The following is a 23,491-nucleotide window of genomic DNA, read 5'->3' on the forward strand; positions in this document are numbered from 1 at the left end:
GGGCAACGCTGTGAGATCTGCGATGATGGCTTTTTTGGGGACCCACTGGGGCTCTCTGGAGCCCCCCAGCCCTGCCGGCCATGTCAGTGCAGTGGGAACGTGGACCCCAACGCTGTGGGCAACTGTGACCCCCTGACTGGCCACTGCCTGCGATGTCTGCACAACACGACAGGTGCCCACTGTGAGCGGTGCCAGGAGGGCTTCTACGGGGACGCCCTGGCCTCTCTGCCCGAGGACAAATGCGTGCGTGAGTACCCACCTCCTGGACCCACGAGGTGAGGCACAGTGGGCCCCTCTTCCACTGGTTCCAGCCGGCTGCTCTGCAAGGATGTGCAACCTTCAGCAGATTAGTCACCATCTCTGTTGGCCTGTCAAGAAAGTGTAAGGGTTTGCTCTCCTCCAGGGTCTTTGGAGCCCTGGGGTCTGATCAAGTCTGACCCTGTGATTTTTTTCTTCCTACCCGGCTAATTTGGTATTTATCTCAGGTAGCACACTTGGCACATAGGTCTGTCTCAGATGGCCTGTGGCACTCATCCCATTTGTTCTGCCTCTGGGCTTCCAATCCCAGGTCTCCCCGCCTAGATGCTCAGCCCCCTGTCCTGTCTCCAAGGGCCCCAGCGAGCATCAGCTTGTGGGAGGCTTCGAGAAGTGCTGCAGGGAGACGTGCAGCATTTGCCCCAAACTCCCTTGCTCCTGAGTGTTGCTCTGCATTGCACCTGCAGCCTCTTGTTTTCTGGGGCCCGACAGGGAACTCCAAACAGTGGGTGCAGGGCTTGGCCTGTGACCCCCAACTGAGCTTCAGGCCCTCTCTCCACTCTGCGGGGGCTCAGGTCAGGCTCAAAAGGGCCATCTGCCACCACGGCTATCCTGGGCTCTCTCTCCAAGAACATCGAAAATGGGTTTGGGCTCGATTTTCTATGAGCCTTTTTTTCAGAGACAGCTCAAGAGTCTGAGCTGAATGGGAGTCATCTCCGTAGCGCCCCATCTTCTCTGCCTCTCCTGGACCCCCAGAGGCGGAACAGGTGATCTGCCCGGCTCCCCAACCCCCTTTTCTGCTCCCACCCCCAGCCTGCAGCTGCAACCCAGGGGGCTCCGTCGGTGAGCAGCAACCTTGCGACCTGGTGACCGGCCAGTGCTCCTGTCTGCCTCACGTGACCGGCCGGGACTGTGGCCACTGCAGCCCTGGCTTCTACGACCTCCAGCCGGGGCGGGGCTGCCGGAGGTGGGTGGGGTGAGGCTGTGGGTACCCATCCCTCCTGTGTCTCCCAGGGAGCCTCCAGAGAGGAGCCAAGCTTGGACTCTGTCATCCCAGGCCCACTGCCAGATACACTGTGCCCTGCACCAAAGGGGGACAAAGAGACAGTCCCTGGGGTGGGGGTGAATTCCTGGCCCTGCCCACCAGGATGCAGGCCAAGAGCAACCCTAAGGGCTGCCCAGGTGGGCAGGGGCTGCTTTGGTCTCAGGTTCCCTTCTCAGTCTCCCTGTCACTCTGTGCCCTCTTCACCACAGCAGCAGCTTAGACAGCGGCCTTAGGGAGCCGCCGAGAGGGCTCCAGGGAGCCCCCTAGTGGAGCAAGCAGGTTTACTTCCTCCCGACTTCTCAAGTCTTTAAGGAGCTAATTGCACTGTGACTTTCCAACCCAAGAGTCTAGTCCGAGATGGCCACAGTCCCCATGCCTTTGGGGAGGGAGGATTTAGGGGGACTGTGCTTCCCGGGGCACGGTTTGGGGGAAGCTCTTGGACATGTACCAACACAGAGATGGGGTGTGAGCCGACGGCCCCTCGCCAGTCTTAGCCAGCGGAGGCGGGGCTGGGAATAGCCCAGAGCTTGTCCCAGACCCAAGTGCCATCCTTAATCATAGCTGCAAGTGCCACCCACTGGGCTCCCAGGAGGACCAGTGCCACCCCAAGACCGGGCAGTGCCCCTGCCGTCCAGGCGTCGAGGGCCAGTCCTGCGACCGATGTCAGCTGGGTTTCTTCGGCTTCTCCATCAGAGGCTGCCGCGGTAAGGAAGCCGGGTCCTTTCCGGGTGACCAGAGAGTAGGTAGGGCCTGAGGTTTTAGGCGAAGAGAACTCATGGGGAAGATGGCTGTGCAGCAGGAGAGCGAAGGATCAGATCTGGGGCAGGACGTTCTAGAGCAGCTGTGGAAGCATGGAGTGAGTGAGCAGAGGATGAGGTAGGGGCCAAGAATCTATTCTAGGAGTTCCCATCATGGTTCAGTGGTAACAAACCCGACTAGCATCCATGAGGATGCGGGTTCGATCCCTGGCCTCGCTCGGTGGATTAAGGATGTATCCCCGTGTGCCTGGGGCCATCAGGTCTCCTCTCTGGGCCCCAGGTTCCTCATCCGTACAGTTGGACTGCGTGGCAGTCCTCAACCTGGCTGGTCCTCAGATCCCGGGGACAGTGAAAGAACTCAAGGCTCTCAGTCTTCACCTCTGATCTTCGGAATCAGTCTCCCGGGAAGACCAGGAATGAGCTTGAGCTGCCCACGGGGGTCTGGGGCAGCCAGGTGTGAGGGTGCGGGGGCCCTGGGGTGCCGATGTGGGGTGGCCGTCACGGCATCCAGCGCCATCTGCCCTGGCCCCCCAGCCTGCAGGTGCTCCCCGCTGGGCGCCGCCTCGGCCCAGTGCCACGAGAACAGCACGTGTGTGTGCAGGCCCGGCTTTGTGGGCTACAAGTGTGACCGCTGCCAGGACAACTTCTTCCCTACAGCCGGTGGCACGTACTGCCAGCAGTGCCCATCCTGCTACACGCTGGTGAAGGAGGAGGTGAGCCCTCCCCTGCCCAGGTCCGCTCCACCTCTGTTCATTGCACACCCCCAGGAAGTGCCAGCTCTGTGCTGGGCGCCAGGCAATGCCCACTTGTCCACAGATCTCCAGCCTCCTGGGGCCACCGGCCACCTCCTCCTGGTGCCCGCACCCCCCACCCCAGCCATCTGACTCAGCCCTCACCTCTGCCCGCTGCAGCTCCTGGGTGGACAGGAGAAAAGTGGCTCTCACTGCGTGTCCTCCCCAACCACCCAGGCCGAGGTTTCACACTGCAGGTTCAGGAGGGCTGCGGCCACAGGTGGCCCTTTGTGGGGAGGAGGGCGATGCCTGTTCTGGGGCGCAGTAGGCTTCCATCTGGGAGGTGTGTGATGCAGGGGTCGCGAGCATGACCTCTGGGGTTCCCCCCCCCCTCCGCTAGGTGGCACGTGCCCCGGCAGCTGTCACACTAGTTGGCACGTGCCCTTCACTGTGTCTCTCCTACTCCACAATGGAGATAGTTCAGGCTTGCAACCCCTTACTTGAAACCAGGGAGGCCAGCTTTCCCAATGATGCTTCTGCAGAAAGATGGGAGGGTGTATGTTGCCTGTTAGGCGTCACCCCTGGCAACGCCTGGGCCAGCCCCCTCGTCAGACCCATTGACACATCTGCAAGAAATCAGGTGACCATTCACAGCAAGGGGGTAAATAAAGACGGCAAGTGGCCTTGTTCAGAGCCGTCTCCTTTCTCAACAAATTCAGGGTGTTTTTGAACCTGACTTTGCCATCAATTAAGGAATGGAAAGCTTTGCAGGCTTTCAGAGCATTTTGACTTTGGATTTGAGGAGGCATCTCGGGACCCGTATCCCCTGCTCTTTAGGGTGTGGTTACAAGGTCAACGTGAGCTGGTGCGTGGCCAGCGGTCCCTCGGGCCCGGCTTCCAGCAAGTGCTCCATAGATGCATTTGTTGTTCATGTGACTGAAAGAATGGGGGCTTGCGAAGCATACTCACTCAGCCTACAAGTGTCGCACACCTGCTCTCAGTCACGTCCTGGGAATACAGCAGGACAAGCGGAAATCCTCCTGGGGCCTCCCTTCCCAGGTCTCCCATTGTCGGGCAGAGGTGTAGTCAGTAGAGTGCCAGCAGGTGCCGAGGGTGTGAGAAGGGAAGGGACAGCCGTGAGGACAGGATGGGCACAGCTGGTTCTCAGAGGGCTGGTGTGTCCTTAGCTTCGAGGCCCAGAGAAGGACTGGAGGAGGGACACTCTGCTCCAGGCTGAAGCCTGGAGGAGGTGTCCGGGCAGGACCTCAGGCCACCTGCCTTACACTCTCTTCCTTCCCTGGCCCCTCCAGGCTGCTAAGCTGAAGGCCAGGTTGACCCTGATGGAGGGGTGGCTGCAGGGGTCCGACTGTGGCAGGCCCTGGGGACCACTGGACATTCTACAGGGAGAGGCCCCCCGGGGGGATATCTACCAAGGCCACCACCTGCTGCAAGGTACAGGGGAGAGCAGAGGGGGAGACTGGGAGGCAACGGGAGGGGGCTGGTGGGTCAGAGGTCCTCTTTGGAGGCCTTCAGTCTGGCCTTAGGATGCTTCACGGGCTGTGGGCTCACCCCTACGAGAACCCGCTTGCTGGGAATGCCTGTCTGACCTCCCCAGCTTGAGTGAGCTCCTCCTGCAAAACTGTCCTGTCACCCCATGGACTTCTCTTTCAAGGTCCCTCGCCCAGTTGTACCTTGTAGCTTTATTCATATCAGCCTCCGACTAGAGCCTCCGTCCCTGTACCCCCTCAGCCACCTGGACTGTCCCTGGAAGCTCAGTGAGGACAGGACTTGGGTTCATTTGTTGAATCACTCAGCAAATAATCACCCAGGCGCTGTCCCAGGTGCTGAACAGGTAAAGTTCCCACCATCTCGCTGTATCCCCGGCATAGAAGATAAATGGGTCAATCAGAAGAAAGGCTGTCATGAAGTTCAGGTGGAATCTGGCCCTGGACACTGAACTGTAGAGGCACAAAAAGCAGCTTGGTTATTTTGTTAAATTGCATGTTCGCAAGGACCTGTATTCCTGTGACAGCCGTCTGTGAGCTGGGCATCTGTTAGCTGTCAGATGCTGTGAGTTAAAACGTCCATCCTGGAATTCCCGTTGTGGTTCAACGGTGACGAACCTGACTAGTATCCATGAGGACGCAGGTTCGATCCCTGGCCTGGCTCAGGAGGTTAAGGATCTGGCATTGCCGAGAGCTGGGGTGTAAGTCACAGACGCGGCTCGGATCTGACATGGCTGTGGCTGTGGCCTAGGTCAGCAGCTGCAGCTCTGATTTGACCCCTAGCCTGGGAACCTCCATATGCCGCAGGTGCGGCCCAAAAAAGCCAAATAAATAAATAAATAAATAAATAAAATGTCCACACGGAACCACCGCATTGAATTACAGAGCTGACTCGGACAGGGCGGGGGTTTCACTGCCGTCTCAGACTCAGGAATTGTTCATTGTGGACCTGGGAAGCCTGGCTTCCTTCCAGTTCTTCACCTGTGACTGACTTCCTGTGTCTGGGACCTGGGGTCATGCTGTACCCTTTCCTGGCCTCAGCCTTTGCATCTGTGAAAGGGGGAGGCTTTTCCTTTAATGGGCTGGTGGTGCTCAGGCCTGTGATGGAGTCACGCTGTGCCCAGGAGGAGCAAAGAACGCAGATGGGGTCCCTTGAAGGTGTGCGCTTTATGGTGAAGTGTTGACTGCTCCGTGACCCCTGGACTGCGGCCTCTCTGCAGGAGCCCAGGAAGCCTTCCTGGAGCAGGTGACAGGCCTTGAGGAGGCTGTGAAGGCTGCCAGGGAGCGGCTGCAGGCACTGAGCAGGAGTGCCCGCTGTGCCCAGGCCGGAGCCGAGAAGACCTGCATCCAGCTGGCAGACGTGGAGGCGTGCTGGAGTCCTCTGAAGAGGAGATTCTGCATGCAGCCACTGTCCTCAAATCTCTGGTACTCAAGGGACCCCCTCCCTGGTCAGACCCCTCCCCCCTGAACCTGGGGTATGGCTCCCCCTTTCGGGAAGCTCAGTTTTCTTGCCTGTGAAATGGGGCCACACAGTTTCTCCTCTGCTGATTCTGTGAGATAATGTTTGCAAAGAACAAGGCAGGAGTTCATGCTGCGGCTCAGCAGTAGTGGACCTAACTAGTATCCATAAGGACGCGGGTTCTCGCTCAGTGGGTTAAGGATCTGGCGTTGCCATGAACTGTGGGTGTGGGTCACAGACGCGTTTTGGATCTGGTGCGGCTGTGGTGTGGGCTAGTGGCTGCAGCTCTGATTAGAACCCTAGCCTGGGAGTTCCCATCGTGGCGCAGTGGTTAACGAATCCGACTAGGAACCATGAGGTTGCGGGTTCGGTCCCTGCGCTTGCTCAGTGGGCTGACGATCCGGCATTGCCGTGCGCTGTGGTGTAGGTTGCAGACGCGGCTCGGATCCCACGTTGCTGTCGCTCTGGTGTAGGCCGGATTAGACCTGTACAGCTCTGATTAGACCCCTAGCCTGGGAACCTCCATATGCCGCGGGAGCAGCCCAAGAAATAGCAAAAAAAAAAAAAAAAAAAAGAACCCTTGCCTGGGAACTTCCATATGCCGTGGGTGCAGCCCGAAAAAGAAAAACAAAAAACAAAGATCGAGGCATCGTCCAAGCAGACAGTGACTGGCCCGCAGGTGTGAGGTATCATTACTCTTACCCCCAAGCTCTGGGGCTCTGCTCTCTGGATGTGCCAGCTTCGAAGCTCTGAGCCTTTATAAAATAAGCGGCACAGCCCAGTTCTGCCCAGTAATTTAGCTGGATGTGACCCCTGCCCTTCAGGGATGGGCCATCAGTTTCCTCCCGTTTCCCTCTTTCCTCTAAAGGCGATTCCTCAGGAAGGGCCCAGCCCGCCCACCAACTGGAGCCACCTGGCCACAGAGGCCCGTGCCCTCGCCAGGAGGTGAGTCCCCCAGGCCCAGGAGCAGGGTACGGTCCTGTCCACAACCAGGAAGGGAGCACAGTCCTTCTGGGAGCTTCTAGGATGCGGGCCAGGCCCCAGGCATCCCCACCCGAGGAGTTGGAATCGGTTGAGTCCAGAGCTGTCTGGTGGGTGGGGGGATGTCAGCTCGTGGGAAGGAGAGCTGTGCCAGGGCGGCGTGAGCCCAGAGGTGGTGGTGGTGGGGGGGTGGGTGACGATGGGGGTCTGCCCGATGCAGAGAGAATTCACGTACCAGGCAGGTCTGCAATTCAGCAGCCTTCGGTGTATTCACGGAGTGGTACACCTGGCCCCACAGTCAATCTTTTTTTTCTTTTTTCTAAATTTAATTTTATTGGGTATAGTTGACGTACAGTGTTGTACTGGTTTCAGGTGTACAGCACAGGGAATCCGTCATACAGATAAATACAGCCATTCTGTTTTCCCACATGGATTATTACAAACTTTTCTTTCTTTTCTTTCTTTCTTTCTCTCTTTCTTTCTTTCTTTCTTTCTTTTTCTTTCTTTCTTTCTTTCTTTCTTTCTTTCTTTCTTTCTTTCTTTCTTTCTTTCTTTCTCTCTTTCTCTCTTTCTCTCTTTCTCTCTCTTTCTTCCTTTTTTTGTAGTTGTATAATGATCATAACAATCCGATTTCACAGGATTTCCATCCCCCAGCCCAGGCACATCCCCCCACCCCCCAAACTGTCTCCTCTGGAGACCATAAGTTTTTCAATGTCTGTGAGTCTGTATCTGTTCTGCAAAGAAGTTCCGTCTGTCCTTTTTTCAGGTTCCACATGTCAGGGAAAGCATTTGATGTTGGTATCTCATTGTATGGCTGACTTCATTTAGCATGATAGTTTCGAGGTCCATCCATGTTGCTAAAAATACTGGTATTTCATTCTTTTTGATGGCTGAGTAATATTCCATTGTGTATATGTACCACATCTTCTGGATCCACTCCTCTGTCAATGGACATTTAGGTTGTTTCCATGTCTTGGCTATTGCAAATAGTGCTGCAGTGAACATCGGAGTACATGTGTCTTTGCGAGTCATGGTTTTCTCTGGATAGATGCCCAGGAGTGGGGTTGCTGGAGCAAATGGCAGTTCTATGTTTAGTTTTCTGAGGAATCTCCATCCTGCTTTCCACAGGGGTTGCACCAATTTACAATCCCACCAACAGCGTCATAGGGTTCCTTTGTCTCCACACCCTCTCCAGCTCTTCTTGTTTGTAGACTTTTGGATGATGGCCGTTCTGGCTGCTGTAAGGTGGTACCTCATGGTGGTTTTGATTTGTGTTTCTCTAATACTGAGTGATGCGGAACATCTTTTCATGTGTTTTTTGGCCATCTGTATGTCTTCTTTGGAGAACTGTCTGTTGAGATCTTCTGCCCGTTTTTTGACCCACAGTCAATCTTAGGGCAGCTTCCTCACCCCAGAAACAAGTGCTGTCTTCACGAGGCATCACTCCTCACCATCCTCAGCCCCAGGCACTAACCACTAATCGGCTTTCTGTCTCTACAGCTTGGCCCATCCGGACACTTCATATCAATGAGTCATGTCCGATGTAGTCTTTTGTATCTGGTTTCTTTCACTAGCGTAATCTTTTTAAGATTCATCTGTATCGTATTATATGTCAGTACTTCATTCTTTTTTCTATTACAACCAAATAACATTCCACTGTACAAGTATGCCACGTTTTGTTTATCCATTCACTCACTGATAGACATTTGGGTTGTTTCATTTACTGCCTTTAAGAAGAAGCCTAGGAGCAGCAGAAACAAATCCGACTAGGAACCGTGAGATTGTGGGTTCGATCCCTGGCCTGGCTCAGTGGCTTAAGGATCTGGTGTTGCCATGAGCTGTGGTGTCGGTCGCAGACGCGGCTACAGCTCCAATTCGACCCATAGCCTGGGAACCTCCATATGCTGCGGGTGCGGCCCTAAAAAGCAAACCCCCCAAAGAAGAAGCAGCAGCCTAAGACCCTAAACATGAGATCTGAAGCAGATTGTCCTTTCAGCTGGGTCTGGGGACTGTAGGGCCATTTTCCAGATGAGAAAACAGGCCCAGGGAAGTGACGTGACTTGCTTAAGGACGCAGGGTGGAAGAGACAGAGCCTGGATTCAAACCCAGCCGGTCTTGACCACTCTCTTCTGTCCTTTCTTTAGTAGAGTGACTGTGTAATTGATTGTCCAAACTGAGATTTTGTGTGTGATAAAGGACCTATTAATCGTTATGCCAGGACAGCAGGCATGAGCCCTGAACAACCCGGACAGGGGCCTGGCCCCGTCCCCATCAGTTCCCCGTGAGTCAGGCAGAAGGAGAAAGGCCTCTGGTCCCCGTGAACTGGGGGGGTAGGGGCTGGGGCCTAGGCCCCCTTCCGTGTGAGCGCCTGGCGATGGTCAGACGAGCATGTCTGTCTAGTCGCAGAGACACCACCGCCAAGGTTGAGGCCGCTGCCCGGAGGGCCCTGCTCGCCTCCAACGCCAGCTACGCGCTTCTCTGGAGTCTGGTGGAGGGCAGAACGGCCCTGGAGGCCCAGCGGGAGCTGGAGGACAGGTGAGATCTCCCAGGTGTGGGTGGGAGCTTGGGTTGGCTTCCTGGAGCAGACAGGGCCTGGCCAGAGGCCCCTGGTTCCAGAACCGACTTCCTTCCTGAGTCCTGACGGGGGCGAGGTGGGATGCAGGGGTCTTGGGCCTGCTCTGTGATGAGTTATAGGAACCTACTCATGCTTGGAGGGTGCAGCTCAGTCTCTGGGGAGAAGAGACAAGAACGTGAACAGGAGGGCCCAGATCAGCACCTCTCTGCCCACCCCAGCCCCCCAGCGCCCTCTTCCCCCGCTGCTTCCCCAGCCCTTAGCACCCTCACCCCCGCCCCCCCTCCCGCCCCCACCCGCCACCAGGCCCCTGGCGCAGCTCCTCTCAGACACCAGCTTTCCTCTTGGCTTCTGCTTCTCTGCTCTGAGTGGCCCCCTTGCGTCCAGCTCAGTTGGAGGGCGGATGGAGACCCACCTCCGTCTCGCCGAGCCCAAGTGGACCTCGAGATGAGGCAGTCTGATTGGTCGGCTTGGGTCAGGCGGCCAGTCCTGAAGACTCACCTGATGCCCCCCCACAGGCAGGGGTGCTGGGCTGGCTCTCTGGAGAGGGGTGAGGGGTGGGAAGGACCCTGGCGGGGGGCGGGGTTCCACCCCGGCAGTGCCTGTGGTGGCGGGAGCAGTGGGCGGGGGGGCAGTTGTGGACAGCTGGATGGGGGGCGGGAAGGCTGTTCTAGTTCATTGACTTCAGCACTTGAGAGCAATCCTGCAGCGCACGCGTCTCCGTTTACCTGGAGAGCTTCATGTCCAAGGTCACCCAAGGGCATCAGGGCTCCAGGCTGCTATCCCTTCCCCGACACCAGGCATTTTCCTCCTCATGATTCATGCAGAGGAGCCAAACATTTGCAGAACATACGATTCTTGAGTGGAAACCAAGGGGAGCCCCTTCAGAAAAGCGGGATTGAATTAAGTGAATGAAGAAGGAAGAAGGCCGCCTTCTCCTCGGCTGCCTTTCTGTTTATGAGAAAGCTGCTGAGTAGCAGCCAGTTTCCGAGGCCAGCTGCTGGGTACTGACTCCACGGGGCGGGGGCTGGCTGTGCCTGGGAAGTTGCCAGAGGCCTTCAAAAATTGGGGGGCTCCAGTGGGGGTCCGGAACAGCGATGGGGAGGGACGGCCGGCACCAGCTCCTGGGCCATCCTGCCTTTCTCTCCTCCCAGGTACCAGGAGGTACAGGCGGCCCAGAAGGCGCTGGGCGTGGCCGTGGCAGAGGCGCTGCCTGGAGCTGAGAGGGTGCTGGCCGCTGTGCAGCAAGTCGGTGAAGACGCAGCCCTGCGCCTGGCCTCGCCGGCTGCCCCTGTGCCACGGGTGGGTTGAGCTGTCCTCGCGTGGGGTGGGGGTCGGGGACAATGTGGCAGCTGGGGAACCAGTGCGGCCCAGGCAGAGGTGGATGATGTGGCTTGTTTTTAACCACAGCATTTGATGAAAAGTAATCCACGTCCGAGACTGCAGAGCGCCTGCCGGGCACAGAGGCCGAGCTCAGCCAACCTTTGTTGTTGATTATAATAATAATAATACTACCAAGACCAAGGCCTCTTCTCCATCATAGTGGCATTGGCAGTGACACCAGAAGGACATGGGCCCAAATCCCAGCTCCGCCACTCCAGCTCTGTGACCTTGGCCAAGGACTTTCCATCCTTGTACCTCTGTTACTGTCTGGCAGGTGGAGCTCACTCATTAGGTCATTTTAAGGCGGCATCCAGGAGGGGCCCAGAGGGGATTTGGGAGTAATGTAAATTGTCAGCCCCACCCCCCACTCTCGCCTCTCACCCTGTGCCATCACCTCTGGGTACATCAGCTCATCTTGTCTTCTCAGTAATCCTGAACTCCCACAACTCCAGAGCTGAGCTTAAAAAAATAAAAAAATTAAAAAAAAGGCCACATTTACAAAAGTGCCTCTGGGGCCCAGTCTGTCCAGGACCCGCGCCCCGGGCTGCTTGCTCAGATTCTCCTATTGTTGCGTGTAGAAAGGAAAATGCAGGTGGCCATATGCTTGGCCCTGGCACTGCCCGAGGTACCACTGAGGACGCAGTACCCAGACAGCGCTGTTCTCTAAAGTCTGGAAAATTCTGCATTCAGGAGGACTTCTGGCCCCAAGGTTTCAGCTAAGGGACTGTGAGCTGAGGTCAGGGAGGTTAGCTGAGTTGCCTGAGGCCGTGCTTCTGGAAATTTCTGGGGCTGGAACCCGAGCCTCAAGCGACCAGTTCTTGGGGTGCACAGGAGCCCTCCCCTGCATCCCTACCCCTGGGGCTTCTCCCACCCAACGGAGGACCTGCCCTCGGCCCTGCCCTGTCAGGCCTCACCTGAGCCCCCTCATCTCTTTGCAGCCTCAGAAGTCCCGGGCCGAGGCCCTGGGCCAGAAGGTGCAGGCCCTGGAGAAGACGGTCACATCGAGAGAGCGCAGGGTCACCGAGGCTGCACAGACCCTCCAGGCCACCGCCCAGGCCGTGCTGCACCAGGTGGAGCCCCTCTTGCAGGTGGGCTCTGGTCCTTGAGGCTGTACCTGGAGGAGGGCGGGGCAAAGACCAGACGTCCTTCTGTCCATCTGTCCAATGGCTCCCCCCAACTCCAGAGACCCTGTGTCAACCTGTGCCTAGGCAGGAGATCCTGATGTCCTGAGAAGGGCGGAGGAAAGGGGTGAGAGGAGGCAGGATGGGCAGACAGACAGACAGACAGCACCAGCAGCCGCCAGGGCCCCGCCCACCCCGCCCCCTGTTCAGTATTGATTACTGCTGGGAGGCGTCTCCTTCATTCGCTCTTATTCATTCACTAGCTCACTTGCCAGTTGTTTTAGCTGCAGCACTAAATACCAGTTGGGCGTTTGCAGCCCAGAAGGGAAGCCAATGCGAAATCCTTGGGGAATTCAATTATCGTGGGGTAAATTTAGCCCAATTCAGTGGTTCCCAACCTATTAAAGTATAAAGATCTCTTAAAGTTTTTTTTTTTAATTTTTCATCTGGAAATAATTTTATACTTAGAAAAAGCTTGCAAAGAAAGTACAAAGAGGCGTTCCCAGTGTGGCTCCATGGTAACAAACTCCCGACTAGTCTCCGTAAGGCCACAAGTTCAATCCCCGGCCTTGCTCACTAGGTTAAGGATCCAGCGTTGCTGTGAGCTGTGGTGTAGGTTGCAGACATGGCTCAGATCTGGCGTTGCTGTGGCTGTGGTGTAGGCCGGCAGCTACAGCTCCAATTTGACCCCTCGCCCGGGAACTTCCATGTGCCTCGGGTGCAGCCCTAAAAAGACACACACACACAAAAGTACAAAGAATTTCCATATATCCTTTACATCCGATTTTCCCTTATGGTTTGTGTGTTTGTTTGTTTCTGGCCACACCCGAGGCGTGTGGAAATTCCCGGGGCCAGGGGTCAGGGGCCAGGGGTCAAACTCCCGCCACAGCAGTAAGTAGAGCCACAGCAGTGACACCAGGGAATTTTTAAAATCAGCCATTTTGAGGTGGTGTTTAGCACACTCACAATGTTGTGCAGCCACTGCTTCTGTCTAGTTCCAAACACTCATCACACCAGAGGGAAAACTTCTACCTATCAAGTTGTCACTCCCCATTCCTCCCTCCCCCACTGCTCCCACCCCCGGCCCCTGGCAGCCACCCATTTGCTCTCTGTCTCTATAGATTTACTTATTCTGGGCATTTCATAAAAATGGAATCATGCAATATGTGACCTTCTATGTCCAGCTCCTTTCACTTACTATCATATTTTAAAGGTTTATCCACATTGTAGTATATATATCAGAACTTCATTCCTTTTCACAGCTGAATAATATTCCACTGTGTGGATACACCACATTTTGTGTATCCATTCATTCATCAAACCCATATTCTTTTTTTTTTTTTTTTTTTTTTTTGCTATCTCTTGGGCTGCTCCTGCGGCATATGGAGGTTCCCAGGCTAGGGGTCGAATCAGAGCTGTAGCCACCGGCCAATGCCAGAGCCACAGCAACGCAGGATCCAAGCCGTGTCTGCAACCTACACCACAGCTCACGGCAATGCCGGATCGTCAACCCACTGAGCAAGGGCAGGGACCGAACCCGCAACCTCATGGTTCCTAGTCGGATTCGTTAACCACTGCGCCACGACGGGAACTCCCAAAACCCATATTCTTTAAGTGTGCAGATTTATTTAGTGGTAGTGGGGAGAAACTAATTTTCTGTGAGTAAAAGTTGTATAATAAACAGATTCGTGAGAATTCCCATTGTGGCTCAGTGGTAACAAACCCAACTGGGATCCATGAGGACTTGGGTTCAGTTCTTGACCTCACTCAGTGGGTGAAGGATCTGGCAATACTGTGAGCTGTGGTGTAGGTCACAGATGCAGCTCAGATCTGGTGTTGCTGTGGCTGTGGTGTAGGCCTGCCGCTGCAGCCGGGGAACTTCTAATATGCTGCAAGAAGACCAAAAATTAAAACAAAAAAAAGATTCCCTATTTTACATTCTCTGGCGGGGGAGACACAGCAGTATTCTGAAAAGGGTTTCAGTTGTCCATCTTTCCTTTCATTCTTTTTTTTTTTTTTTGTCTTTTTTTGTCTTTTTGTCGTTGTTGTTGTTGTTGCTATTTCTTGGGCCGCTCCCGCGGCATATGGAGGTTCCCAGGCTAGGGGTCGAATCGGAGCTGTAGCCACCGGCCTACGCCAGAGCCACAGCAACGCGGGATCCGAGCCGCGTCTGCAGCCTACACCACAGCTCATGGCAACGCCGGATCGTTAACCCACTGAGCAAGGGCAGGGACTGAACCCGCAACCTCATGGTTCCTAATCGGGTTCGTTAACCACTGCGCCACGACGGGAACTCCTCCTTTCATTCTTATGATCCAGTTTTCCTCTGAGCTTTTGTGGGGCAGGTAACTTCTTGGGAGAGATATTCAGGGTTTAGTATTGGTAGACTAAAACAAATCAGGTGTTCCTGATAAACAGCATAACTCAGTGTCAGAGTTTTGGGGATGTTTTGGGGCCCTAAACAAGTGGGTTTGGTGCTCAGCTGACCCGATTTTTTGTTGTTGTTGTTTTGTTTTGGTTTTGCAGCACATGGAGGTTCCCAGGCTAGGGGTTGAATTGGAGCTGTAGCCAATGGCCTCCGTTGCTGCCACAGCCACACCAGATCTGAGCTGGGTTGGCAACCTACACCACAGCTCACGGCAACATCAGGTCCTTAACTCACTGAGCAAGACCAGGGATCAAACCTGCGTCCTCATGGATGCTGTCAGGTTCATTTCTGCTGAGCCATGATGGGAACTCCTCGCCTGACCCGATTCTGCTGAGCACACCTCCAGCACCACCTGCCCAGCCTCTCTCTTTTCTCTCCAGCTGCACCAGGAAGCCAGAGCTGCCCTGACCCGGGCTTCCTCCTCCGTCCAGGCTGCCACAGTGACTGTCACAGGAGCCAGGACTCTGCTGGCCGACCTGGAAGGTATGTGTGTCCTGTTTAACCCTAGGCTCGAGGATGCACAGATGCCCATGACAGACACCTGAACTCAGGCCTCAGCCAGAGCAGGCTTGGCTACAGGGGCAGAAGTCTGGTTATGTGGGCATATGCCAAGGGGACCATTCCCTCTGCCTCTCCTGTGGCTGTTTGTCTCACCCATCCCACATATACTCACCAGGTTCTTGTCCACGTGGCATCCATCATCAGACCACCTGCAGAGCCCCTGAGCACCAGGTGGGAAGAGACTCTGATTCCATCACTCTCACCCCTGACCTAGGCCCCTCTGGCTGGGGGTCTGATCACCTGGTACGGATATGGCTGCCCTGCTCCAATGTGCGTTTGGGGCTATGGGCAGTGATGTAGTTTCTCTTTAGAAGGGGGGTGGGTTGATGCCAGTCCAGGTCTCTTGAGCTTTAGGAAAATGAGGCCAAGTCCCCCCATTTTACAGATGTTTTGACCAAGAAAGAATATTTTGCTGATGAAACGTGGAACAGTCTGTAATTGCTCTGCCAAGAGAGGGTTTGTGTTCAAACAAATTTAGGAAACGTCAAGTGCTCTAGATCCCCCTGAGGCCTTGCAGTGCACACCTTAGGATATTAAAGGCTCTGAGAAGTCCTGCAATAAAGGAATGGGGTTCACTTTATATAAACTTAATCGGCATTTTCCCCTAGCATTTATTGACACCCTGTACAATTAGGACTCCACAGCAGGCACTTTAAGAAACACCAATTTTGTGTACAGGAAGCAAAGTAGATCTAAATTTTGGATTATCCTCATGGAACAGTATTATATAGTATTATATCCCTGAAAATTAGAAGGTTTGATTCTTTTTAAAATTTGACTTTGGAGCTCCCTGGTGGCTTAGCGGGTTAAGGAGCTGGCATTGTCACTGTTGTGGCTCAGGTCTCTGCTGTGGCATGGGTTCAATCCCTGGTCCCGGAACTTAGGTGTGCTAAACATGCAGCCAAAAAAAATTTTGTGATTTGTCTACTATAATCAGTACTCCTTAGGATAAGTTTCTCTTGGACTTTCATCCAAAAGGAAAGGAAAAAGTCTCTCTTTGTTTATAGAGGGAAGCTACTCTTTGTGGGTTTTTTGGGCCACACCTGTGGCATGCGGAAGCTCCCAGGCCAGGGACTGGACTCGTGCCACAGCTGTGATGATGCCAGATCCTGAACCCACTGAGCCACATGGGAACTCCAGAAACTACTTCTTAGTTGATGATAAACCCTCTGTGAGCTGTAGAACTTCCTTTTTTGTCTTGGCTGCTGGGAGGCTGAAAGGTAAATAGAGCATTTGGTACCTGCACTGTCATTAGGCTAATATTCTGGCTCTTCTTTCTCTTCCTCATCCCTCCAGTTACATATGGTTCTTGGTTTTTCATTTTTTTAATTAATTAATTTGCCTTTTTACCTTTTCTAGGGCTGCTCCCGTGGCATATGGAAGTTCCCAGGCCAGGGGTCTAATCAGAGCGGTAGCTACCAGTCTACACCAGAGCCACAGCAACGCAGGATCTGAGCCGCATCTGCGACCTACGCCACAGCTCACAGCAACGCCGGATCATTAACCCACGGAGCAAGGCCAGGGATCGAACCTGCAACCTCATGGTTCCTAGTCAGATTCGTTAACCACTGGGCTACGACGGGAACTCCGTGGTTTTTCATTTTAAAGGTGAAGTTCTTTTTTCTTTTTTTTTTTTTTTTTTTTTTGTCTTTTTAGGGCTGCACCTGCAGCATATGCAGCTTCACAGGACAGGGGTCCAATTGGATCTATAGCTGCCGGCCTACGCCACAGCCACAGCCACACAGGATCCGAGCCGCATCTGCAACCTACACTACAGCTCACAGCAACGCCAGATCCTTAACCCACTGAGCGAGGCCAGAGATCAAACCTGGGTCCTTCTGGACGCGAGTCGATTCATTAACTGCTGAGCCAGCAGGGGAACTCCTGGTGGTGCAGCTCCTGGTCTGTCAGGGTAAAGCTGCCTCAAGCCTTTTTCGGATTGGGTGCCACATGGAACCAAAGACCTGAATGGATCTTTGTCCTGTCTGTGGTCCGCCACCTCTCCCCGGCCCGGGCGTTGGCCACCACGTAAGTCTCTGACTTCAGCAAGTATCCTAATATAACCCGACTCTTTCCAGTCGCCGGCAGTGTGTCTCACTCGCATTTTCCTGGGTGAGCCTGAGAGGGTCACACACAGACCTCGTGCATCTCGAACCTCTGCTCACACCGTCCAAGGGTCTGGGGCTGGCCAGGCATCTGGCAGGGGCCGCCCACCCGATGGGCTATCCAGCGTGAGCCCAGCCCTCCTGACACAGCCTCGGCCGCTTTACAGGAATGAAGCCGAGGTTTCCTCAGCCCAGGGACCAGGCCGCACTGAGGAGGAAGGCAGGCATCGTCCAGGACAGGCTCCTCGCAGCCTCGAAAAAGAAGACCAGGCTGGCAGAGAGGATGCTGGGAAATGCGGCATCTGTCTCCTCCAGCGCCAAGAAGAAGAGCAGGGAAGCCGAGCTGTTGGCCAAGGACAGTGCCAAGGTCAGGGCCACGGATGCGACTCCAGGGGCATCCCTGCCTTCTGGGCCTGGGGTGGCAGTGTCATAGCGGAGCCGCCCTGCCTAGGGTGAACCTTGTCCCTAGAAATCGGCCCCCTTCTGTGTGCAATGCTGAACTCCCTGCACTTCCTAAGGGCTCAGTGGGTCCCCGGCTTTGAGCTCTGGAGCTTCGTGTGGATGGGCCTCTTGATCCCTCATGAACTAGGTGTCATGCTGTGCCTGTGGGACAGGTGAGCGTGCTGAGGCGGGACCTGGGTCAGTAACTTAAGTCACATAACCAGGACTCATCCTGGTCCATTTGGCTTCACTCCCGAATCTCTAGGCTTTCCTTATTTGATTGGGGCCAAGTTTGCATCAAAGCGTGTCTCCCCAGCGCCTCCCTGGCTTTGTTGCTCGGGCCCCAGGGAAACTGCCTTTACACCTGCCTAGAGAAAGGGCTGGATTTGAAGTAGGTGTCCCCAGGTTTGGTTTCTGGCCCTGCTTTTTTTTTTTCTTTTTGGCTGGGCCCTCAGCATACGGAAATTCCCCAGCCAGGGATCGAACCTACACCACAGCAGTGACCCAAGCCACGGCAGTGACAATACTGGATACTTAACCCACTGGGCCACCAGGGAACTCCCTGGTCCTGCTGTTTTGGTTTTGTCCACCTCCTCCTCTGTGCCTCTGTTTCCCCATCTGTAAAAGAGTTGGAATCTGACCTCTGGGGAGAGTGTCCAGAGATCTGCCCTGGACCAGCACTTGTATTTGTTGAACAAATGAATGAACCAATGATCTGGTGCCTGCAGCGATGACCACTTGGCATTATTGCCATAGACGCCCCTACCCCCACTCACTCCACTCATGCTCCTCTCCCTGCTGCTGCCGCCCACCCTGCAGCTCACCAAGGCCTTGCTGAGGGAGGGAAAGCAGGAGCTCCGCCGGGCTGGCCAGCTCTCCAGCCAGACGCAGGCGACCCTCCGACGGGCCTCCCGGCAGGTGCTGGCCTCTGAAGCGCGCAGGCAGGAGCTGGAGGCAGCCGAGCAGGTGCGTGTGCCAAGACCCCCGCCCCGTTCCCCCTGGCCCGGGAGCCAGCTGGGAGCTGCTCAGGCTTCTCCTCTCCTCCCCGCAAAAGGTGGGCGCCGGGCTGGGCGAGATGGAGCGGCAGATCCGGAAATCTCGGACCTCCCTGGAGAAGGACGTCAAGGCCTTGTCGGAGCTGCTCGCCAGGCTGGGTAAGGAGACCCCAAGGCCTCGTGAGTCCCTGGCATCTTCCTGTGAGGCCCAGTCCTGGGGAAGCTTCTCTCTCGTGTCCGCGGGTCCCCCCATCCCCAGCCTTAGGATCCGTCCCAAGCATCATCCTTTTCTCCAGGTCCCCCTGTGCGCGACAGGGCTGGTGTCCAGGAGCAGGGTCACCTTGTGCCTCTGGGGCTCCTTGTCAGGTGGAGGGGGGAGAGACAGAACAGTCCCCACCAGCGCCTGTAGGTACCAGATCAGCGGGGCCGCCCTCCGCGGTCGAGGGCTTCAGAGGAGAGAGAACATTACAGAAGCAAGCGTGGGGTCAAGGGTCCAGGGCTGGTTTGGAATCAGATAGGCTGAGATTCAAGTCTGGCACGTTCCGTCCTTGGCTGTGAGCCCTTGGGAAAGTCACTCCACCTCTCTGAGCCTCAGTCCCCCCGACTGTGAAATGGACGTAACAGTGGGGGCGATTTATTTATTACTTTATTTTATAACTTTTTAAAATTTTATTTTATTTTATTTTATTGTCTTTTTGCCTTTTCTAGGGCCACTCCCATGGCATATGGAGGTTCCCAGGCTAGGGGTCCAATTGGAGCTGTAGCCGCCGGCCCACGCCAGAGCCACAGCAATGTGGGATCTGAGCCGCGTCTTCGACCTACACCACAGCTCACAGCAACACCAGATCCTTAACCCACTGAGCAAGGCCAGGGATTAAACCTGCAACCTCATGGTTCCTAGTCAGATTCATTAACCACTGGACCACGATGAGAACTCCTATTTTATAACTTTTGGGCTGCACTCACGGCACATGGAAGTTCCCAGACCAGGGACTGAATCTGAGCCACAGCTGCATCCTCTGCCAGGTCCTTAACCCACTGTGCCACAGCGGGAACTCCACAGTGGGGTAATTTAGAGAGCGCTTGTCCCACTGTGCTGCATGTAACGAGAGTTGGTAAATCATGAAGGGATCAGCATCCGGGACGCAGAGCCCTCAGAGCAAGGATGAGGGGACAGTTTCAGAGCAGTTAGGCTAAAGCGAGCATCACGCATTTTGTAAAAGTTAAGATACAGGAAACGTGGAATTTGCCATTTGGACCATTTTTCAGTGTACGGTTCAGTGGCAGTAAGTACAATCTTATGTGCAGCCATCACCCCCGTCGTCTCCAGAACTGTTCATCCTCCCAGGATGAAACCATGTCCCCGTCAGACACTGGCTCCCCATCCACCACCACCCCCTGCCCCGCCCGGCCCCTGGCAACCCCTCTTCCACCTTGTGTCTCTATGAATTTGGTCCTGCGGGCCCCTCATCTAAGGGGAATCATACAGTGCGTGTTCCTTGGTGACGGGCTTATCTCACCTGGTGCAAAAAGTCCCCGTGGTCCATCCAGGTAATAGCCTGTGCCTCGTCAGTCGTCACTCTCGGGAAATCCGGGAAGAATCACGATGTCATGTGTTGCACCTGCACGCTAGGCCCCCACTATTCTATTCACGCACAGGGTCTTGATTCATTTATCTGCTTTTTAGGGCCACACCCGCGGCATATGGAAGTTTCCAGGTTAGGGGTCCAATAGGAGCTGCAGCTGCCGGCCTATGCCACAGCCACAGCCACGCTGGATCAGAGCTGTGCCTGCGACCTACACCACAGCAAAGCCCAATCCTTAACCCACTGAGTGAGGCCAGGAATTGAACCCGAATCCTCACAGACACCGTGTCGCGCTCTTAACCCGCCGAGCCACAGCAGGAACTCCCCCCACACCCGATCTTATCTAACTTTGGAGGCAGGGATCCTTCTTCTGCTATTTTGCAGATGAGGAAACTGAGGCACAGAGAATTTAAATGATGCCCGGGGTCCCACAGCCAGTCAAGGGGGAGGCTGTGGGTCAGGCTCAGGTCTGACCCATTCAGAGCATGCCCCCTTATAGCCATGGGTCTATACCCGCAAGAACTCAGAGCACCAGACACAACACTCAGCATGAAACAAAGGCTCTACGTGGGCAAACCACTCCAGCTGCTGTTGTTGGTGTCATTCATTCATTTGGGCTGGCGCTGTGCTTGACCCGGGGGTGCAGGAGTGACACCCGGGAGACCCAGCGGGGCAGGTAGGGGGAGGGGAGGCTGTAACCTCCTCAAAGGCCAGGCTGTGTGGACTTTTCCTGTGGACACTGGGGCCTCTCGAGGTCTTTGCTGGCAGCAGGACCTGCCTGGCAGCAGGACTCAGCCTCCCTCTGCCTCTTCCTGTCCCCGACTCAGCTCCGAGAGCTGCCTGACCTCCATCAGGCCCTCACTGCCCAGCACACCCAGGGTCATGGGGAGCCCAGGGGCCCAGTGGGATCCTGTGGGATTAGAAGCCATTTAGGATTTGTTTTCCTGTCCTCACGACCCTCCCACCTGGCTCAGCGGTCTTCCTATTGAATGTCAACTTAATGACAAGGTGACAAGGGCCGGGTAAGGGAGGCAGCCTGTGAATTCCAGGCCACCGTCACTGAGTTCATTTGTGCGTCTGAGGCCCCGTCTCCTCGTTTGACACTTGGAGAGGCTCTAGGAAGTCCTTCACCCCAAGATACAGAGCTAATCTGTGCCAGCGGGGACTAGATACCCCCCTGTTGGCTTCCCAAGCCTAGAGGTACAGCCTACAGTACCTTTCTCTTCACCCTGGGGTCCCCGCATCCCAGCCCACAGGTGCGGCGAGCGTGTGTGCGGGTAGGGAACTGACCCAGCATGCCGGAGCAGCAGACATTGTGTCATCTCACACACACACTGTTTGGTAGATGACGAAACTGGGGCTCAGGACTCAAACTTTTTTTTTTTTTTTTTTAACGGTGGTAGCGATACCAACACCAAAAATTAACTGTTGCCTGGTGCCACCCAGGGGGGAAATTCCAGGCCTGCACCTAAGCCCGCAGGTGCCCAGGCCAGGCCCTCACCTGCCTCATCACGCTGCCCTCTTGGTCCATTGCCTTCCTGGCAGATCGTGGGCAGTGGGAATCCTGGAAGGTTTGGACTGGGAAGGGTCTCTAGGGATGGGGGCCGAACAGGCTCCTGGGGGGACGCAAGGGAATGGCCCACCCTGAGGCTCTCTGTGCCCCTTGGCAGGGTCGCTGGACACCCATCAAGCCCCAACCCAGGCCCTGAACGAGACTCAGCGGGCCCTGGAGCATCTGAAGCTGCGGCTGGGCCCGCCAGGGGCCCTGCAGGGGAAGCTGAGGCTCTTGGAGCAGGAGTCCGAGCAGCAGGAGCTGCAGATCCAGAGCTTCGAGAGCGACCTTGCGGAGATCCGCGCTGACAAGCAGAATCTGGAGGCCATTCTGCACAGCCTGCCTGAGAGCTGTGCCAGCTGGCAGTGAGGGCGGCCTGGACCCCGCGGCACACCCGGCCTAGGGTGTGCACACCCCCACAGATGCACCAGGCAGGCCCCCTCCCCAGAGCCCACTGCCGTGTACCCCGTCCTGTGTGAATACTCACATGCCCTTCGAGTCTGTGCCCACATCCCCTCCATAGTGGCAGGAGTAGTATATTCGCAGCTCATCCAGGGGGGCTGCTGTGTGCAGCCCCCATCAGTGTGCACTCCTACCCCATACACACACACACACACACACAGGCACTCCCTGGGCTCAGTAACATGTACACAGGTACATGTGGACACACGCCCATGTGTGCAGTGCACAAGTGGACAAGCCCATCCGTGTGTGTTGTGCCCTCTCTGGATGCTGGGGATGTTATGTTCTCTTAAATGCCCTGTGACACTGACCCAGCCATTTGCCCGCAAAAGCGGGGACCCAGGCAGGGTTGGTCCCTGGGAGGCTGAGGGGGCCCCTCGGCAGAGATCCAGGGTAGGTTCGGCAACAGCCACAGTCCCCAGTGCCAGACCGGCCCACTGTCCTACAGCCGCCACACCTGACACCCGCCATAGACACCCAGTGTCTGCCCAGCCTAGAGACCAGGCAGATCCAAAGACGCGAGATCTTGGTGGCTTTTCAGCAGAGGAAACAGACCAGGACTCCTGGGGCCGTGGTGTAGCCTGCCAGGCCGGCCAGGGCAAGGCCACCCCTGCGGGGGTGTGTTTGGCTTTGCGGAATCCTACCTTCTCAGCATCCTGGGACTGGGCCCGACTCACTAAGGGAATCTGCTGTCCTGGGCCCGGTGGTCCTCTCAGCCTACAGCCTGTCCAGAAAGCTGGGCCTCGTGGCCTGCAGGAGACTGGGTCAAGGGGCTCACATAGGTCCCTTGGATCTTTGTTTTGTGACCCCGCCAGCCCTGGTTGGCCTTTGACCGATCGATGCTTCCCAAACTGGCCCTGCAGCCCCTGGCCCCACCTGCCACAAGGGAGGCCCTGCTGGGCGTGGAGGCCTGGCTGCCTTTCTAGCCGGTCACACTGGGGAATCCCCCCTGCTGGCCTCCACCCAGAATGCCCGGCACGCCTCCTGGCACTCATCCACTTTCCTGGGCCCTCTTCCAGCAGACCGCAGGCTTTGGCAGCGGGAGGATGGGTGCCTGGGGGGCCCAGCCCCTTCCCACGGCTCTTCTGGCCCCCAGCAGGGGGATGGGGTGGCAGAGACCAATTCCGTTTAACATGGAAATAAAAGATCCCTTTACTGGCTGGCTGGTGTGCCTTTGGTCCTCCCGTGCTGGTTGGCAGCCCGAGCCCTGGCTATGGGTGCAGACTCACCACCCTGTCTTGTGGGTGCCCCCACCCAGCACCCAGTGAGTCAGTGGCAGAACGTGCATTGATTCCACTTGGCCCATGAAGGGCAGTAGGAAGGTGGCAAATCTGGGTTCACCGGCTTCGTCAGTGTCCTCCCATTGGGGACCCTGCTGGGGTCCTGCGACCCAAGTGTCTGCTCTCCTCTCTGCTCCCCTCTCTGCTCCAGGGGGCTTATTCGGCAAAGTCTTGGGGCTCAGGGAGTTTGAGGGGTGGGCTACAGGGACATCCTCAGCTGATTTCTGGCTCAGGCTGGAGACACCGAGGCAGGAAAGGAACTTAAGGGACT

At 55.8% G+C, this 23,491-nt stretch overlaps 1 protein-coding gene across 1 annotated transcript in view; it reads left to right on the forward strand.

Moving 5' to 3' along the window:
- LAMC3 (laminin subunit gamma 3) overlaps nucleotides 1–23,100 on the forward strand; it is a 66,801-nt gene extending 43,701 nt beyond the window's left edge. The window contains 16 exon segments of the mRNA XM_003353687.5: nucleotides 2–247; nucleotides 1,069–1,222; nucleotides 1,862–2,004; nucleotides 2,593–2,771; nucleotides 4,100–4,241; nucleotides 5,515–5,658; nucleotides 5,661–5,719; nucleotides 6,622–6,698; nucleotides 9,135–9,269; nucleotides 10,461–10,608; nucleotides 11,628–11,777; nucleotides 14,619–14,721; nucleotides 17,072–17,271; nucleotides 18,165–18,311; nucleotides 18,400–18,499; nucleotides 21,597–23,100. Of these exon segments, the coding sequence (XP_003353735.4) occupies nucleotides 2–247; nucleotides 1,069–1,222; nucleotides 1,862–2,004; nucleotides 2,593–2,771; nucleotides 4,100–4,241; nucleotides 5,515–5,658; nucleotides 5,661–5,719; nucleotides 6,622–6,698; nucleotides 9,135–9,269; nucleotides 10,461–10,608; nucleotides 11,628–11,777; nucleotides 14,619–14,721; nucleotides 17,072–17,271; nucleotides 18,165–18,311; nucleotides 18,400–18,499; nucleotides 21,597–21,847 (2,378 nt within the window). The 3' untranslated portion in view covers nucleotides 21,848–23,100.

The sequence above is a fragment of the Sus scrofa genome, chromosome 1 (genome assembly GCF_000003025.6).
Source record: "Sus scrofa isolate TJ Tabasco breed Duroc chromosome 1, Sscrofa11.1, whole genome shotgun sequence".
NCBI lineage: Eukaryota > Metazoa > Chordata > Mammalia > Artiodactyla > Suidae > Sus > Sus scrofa.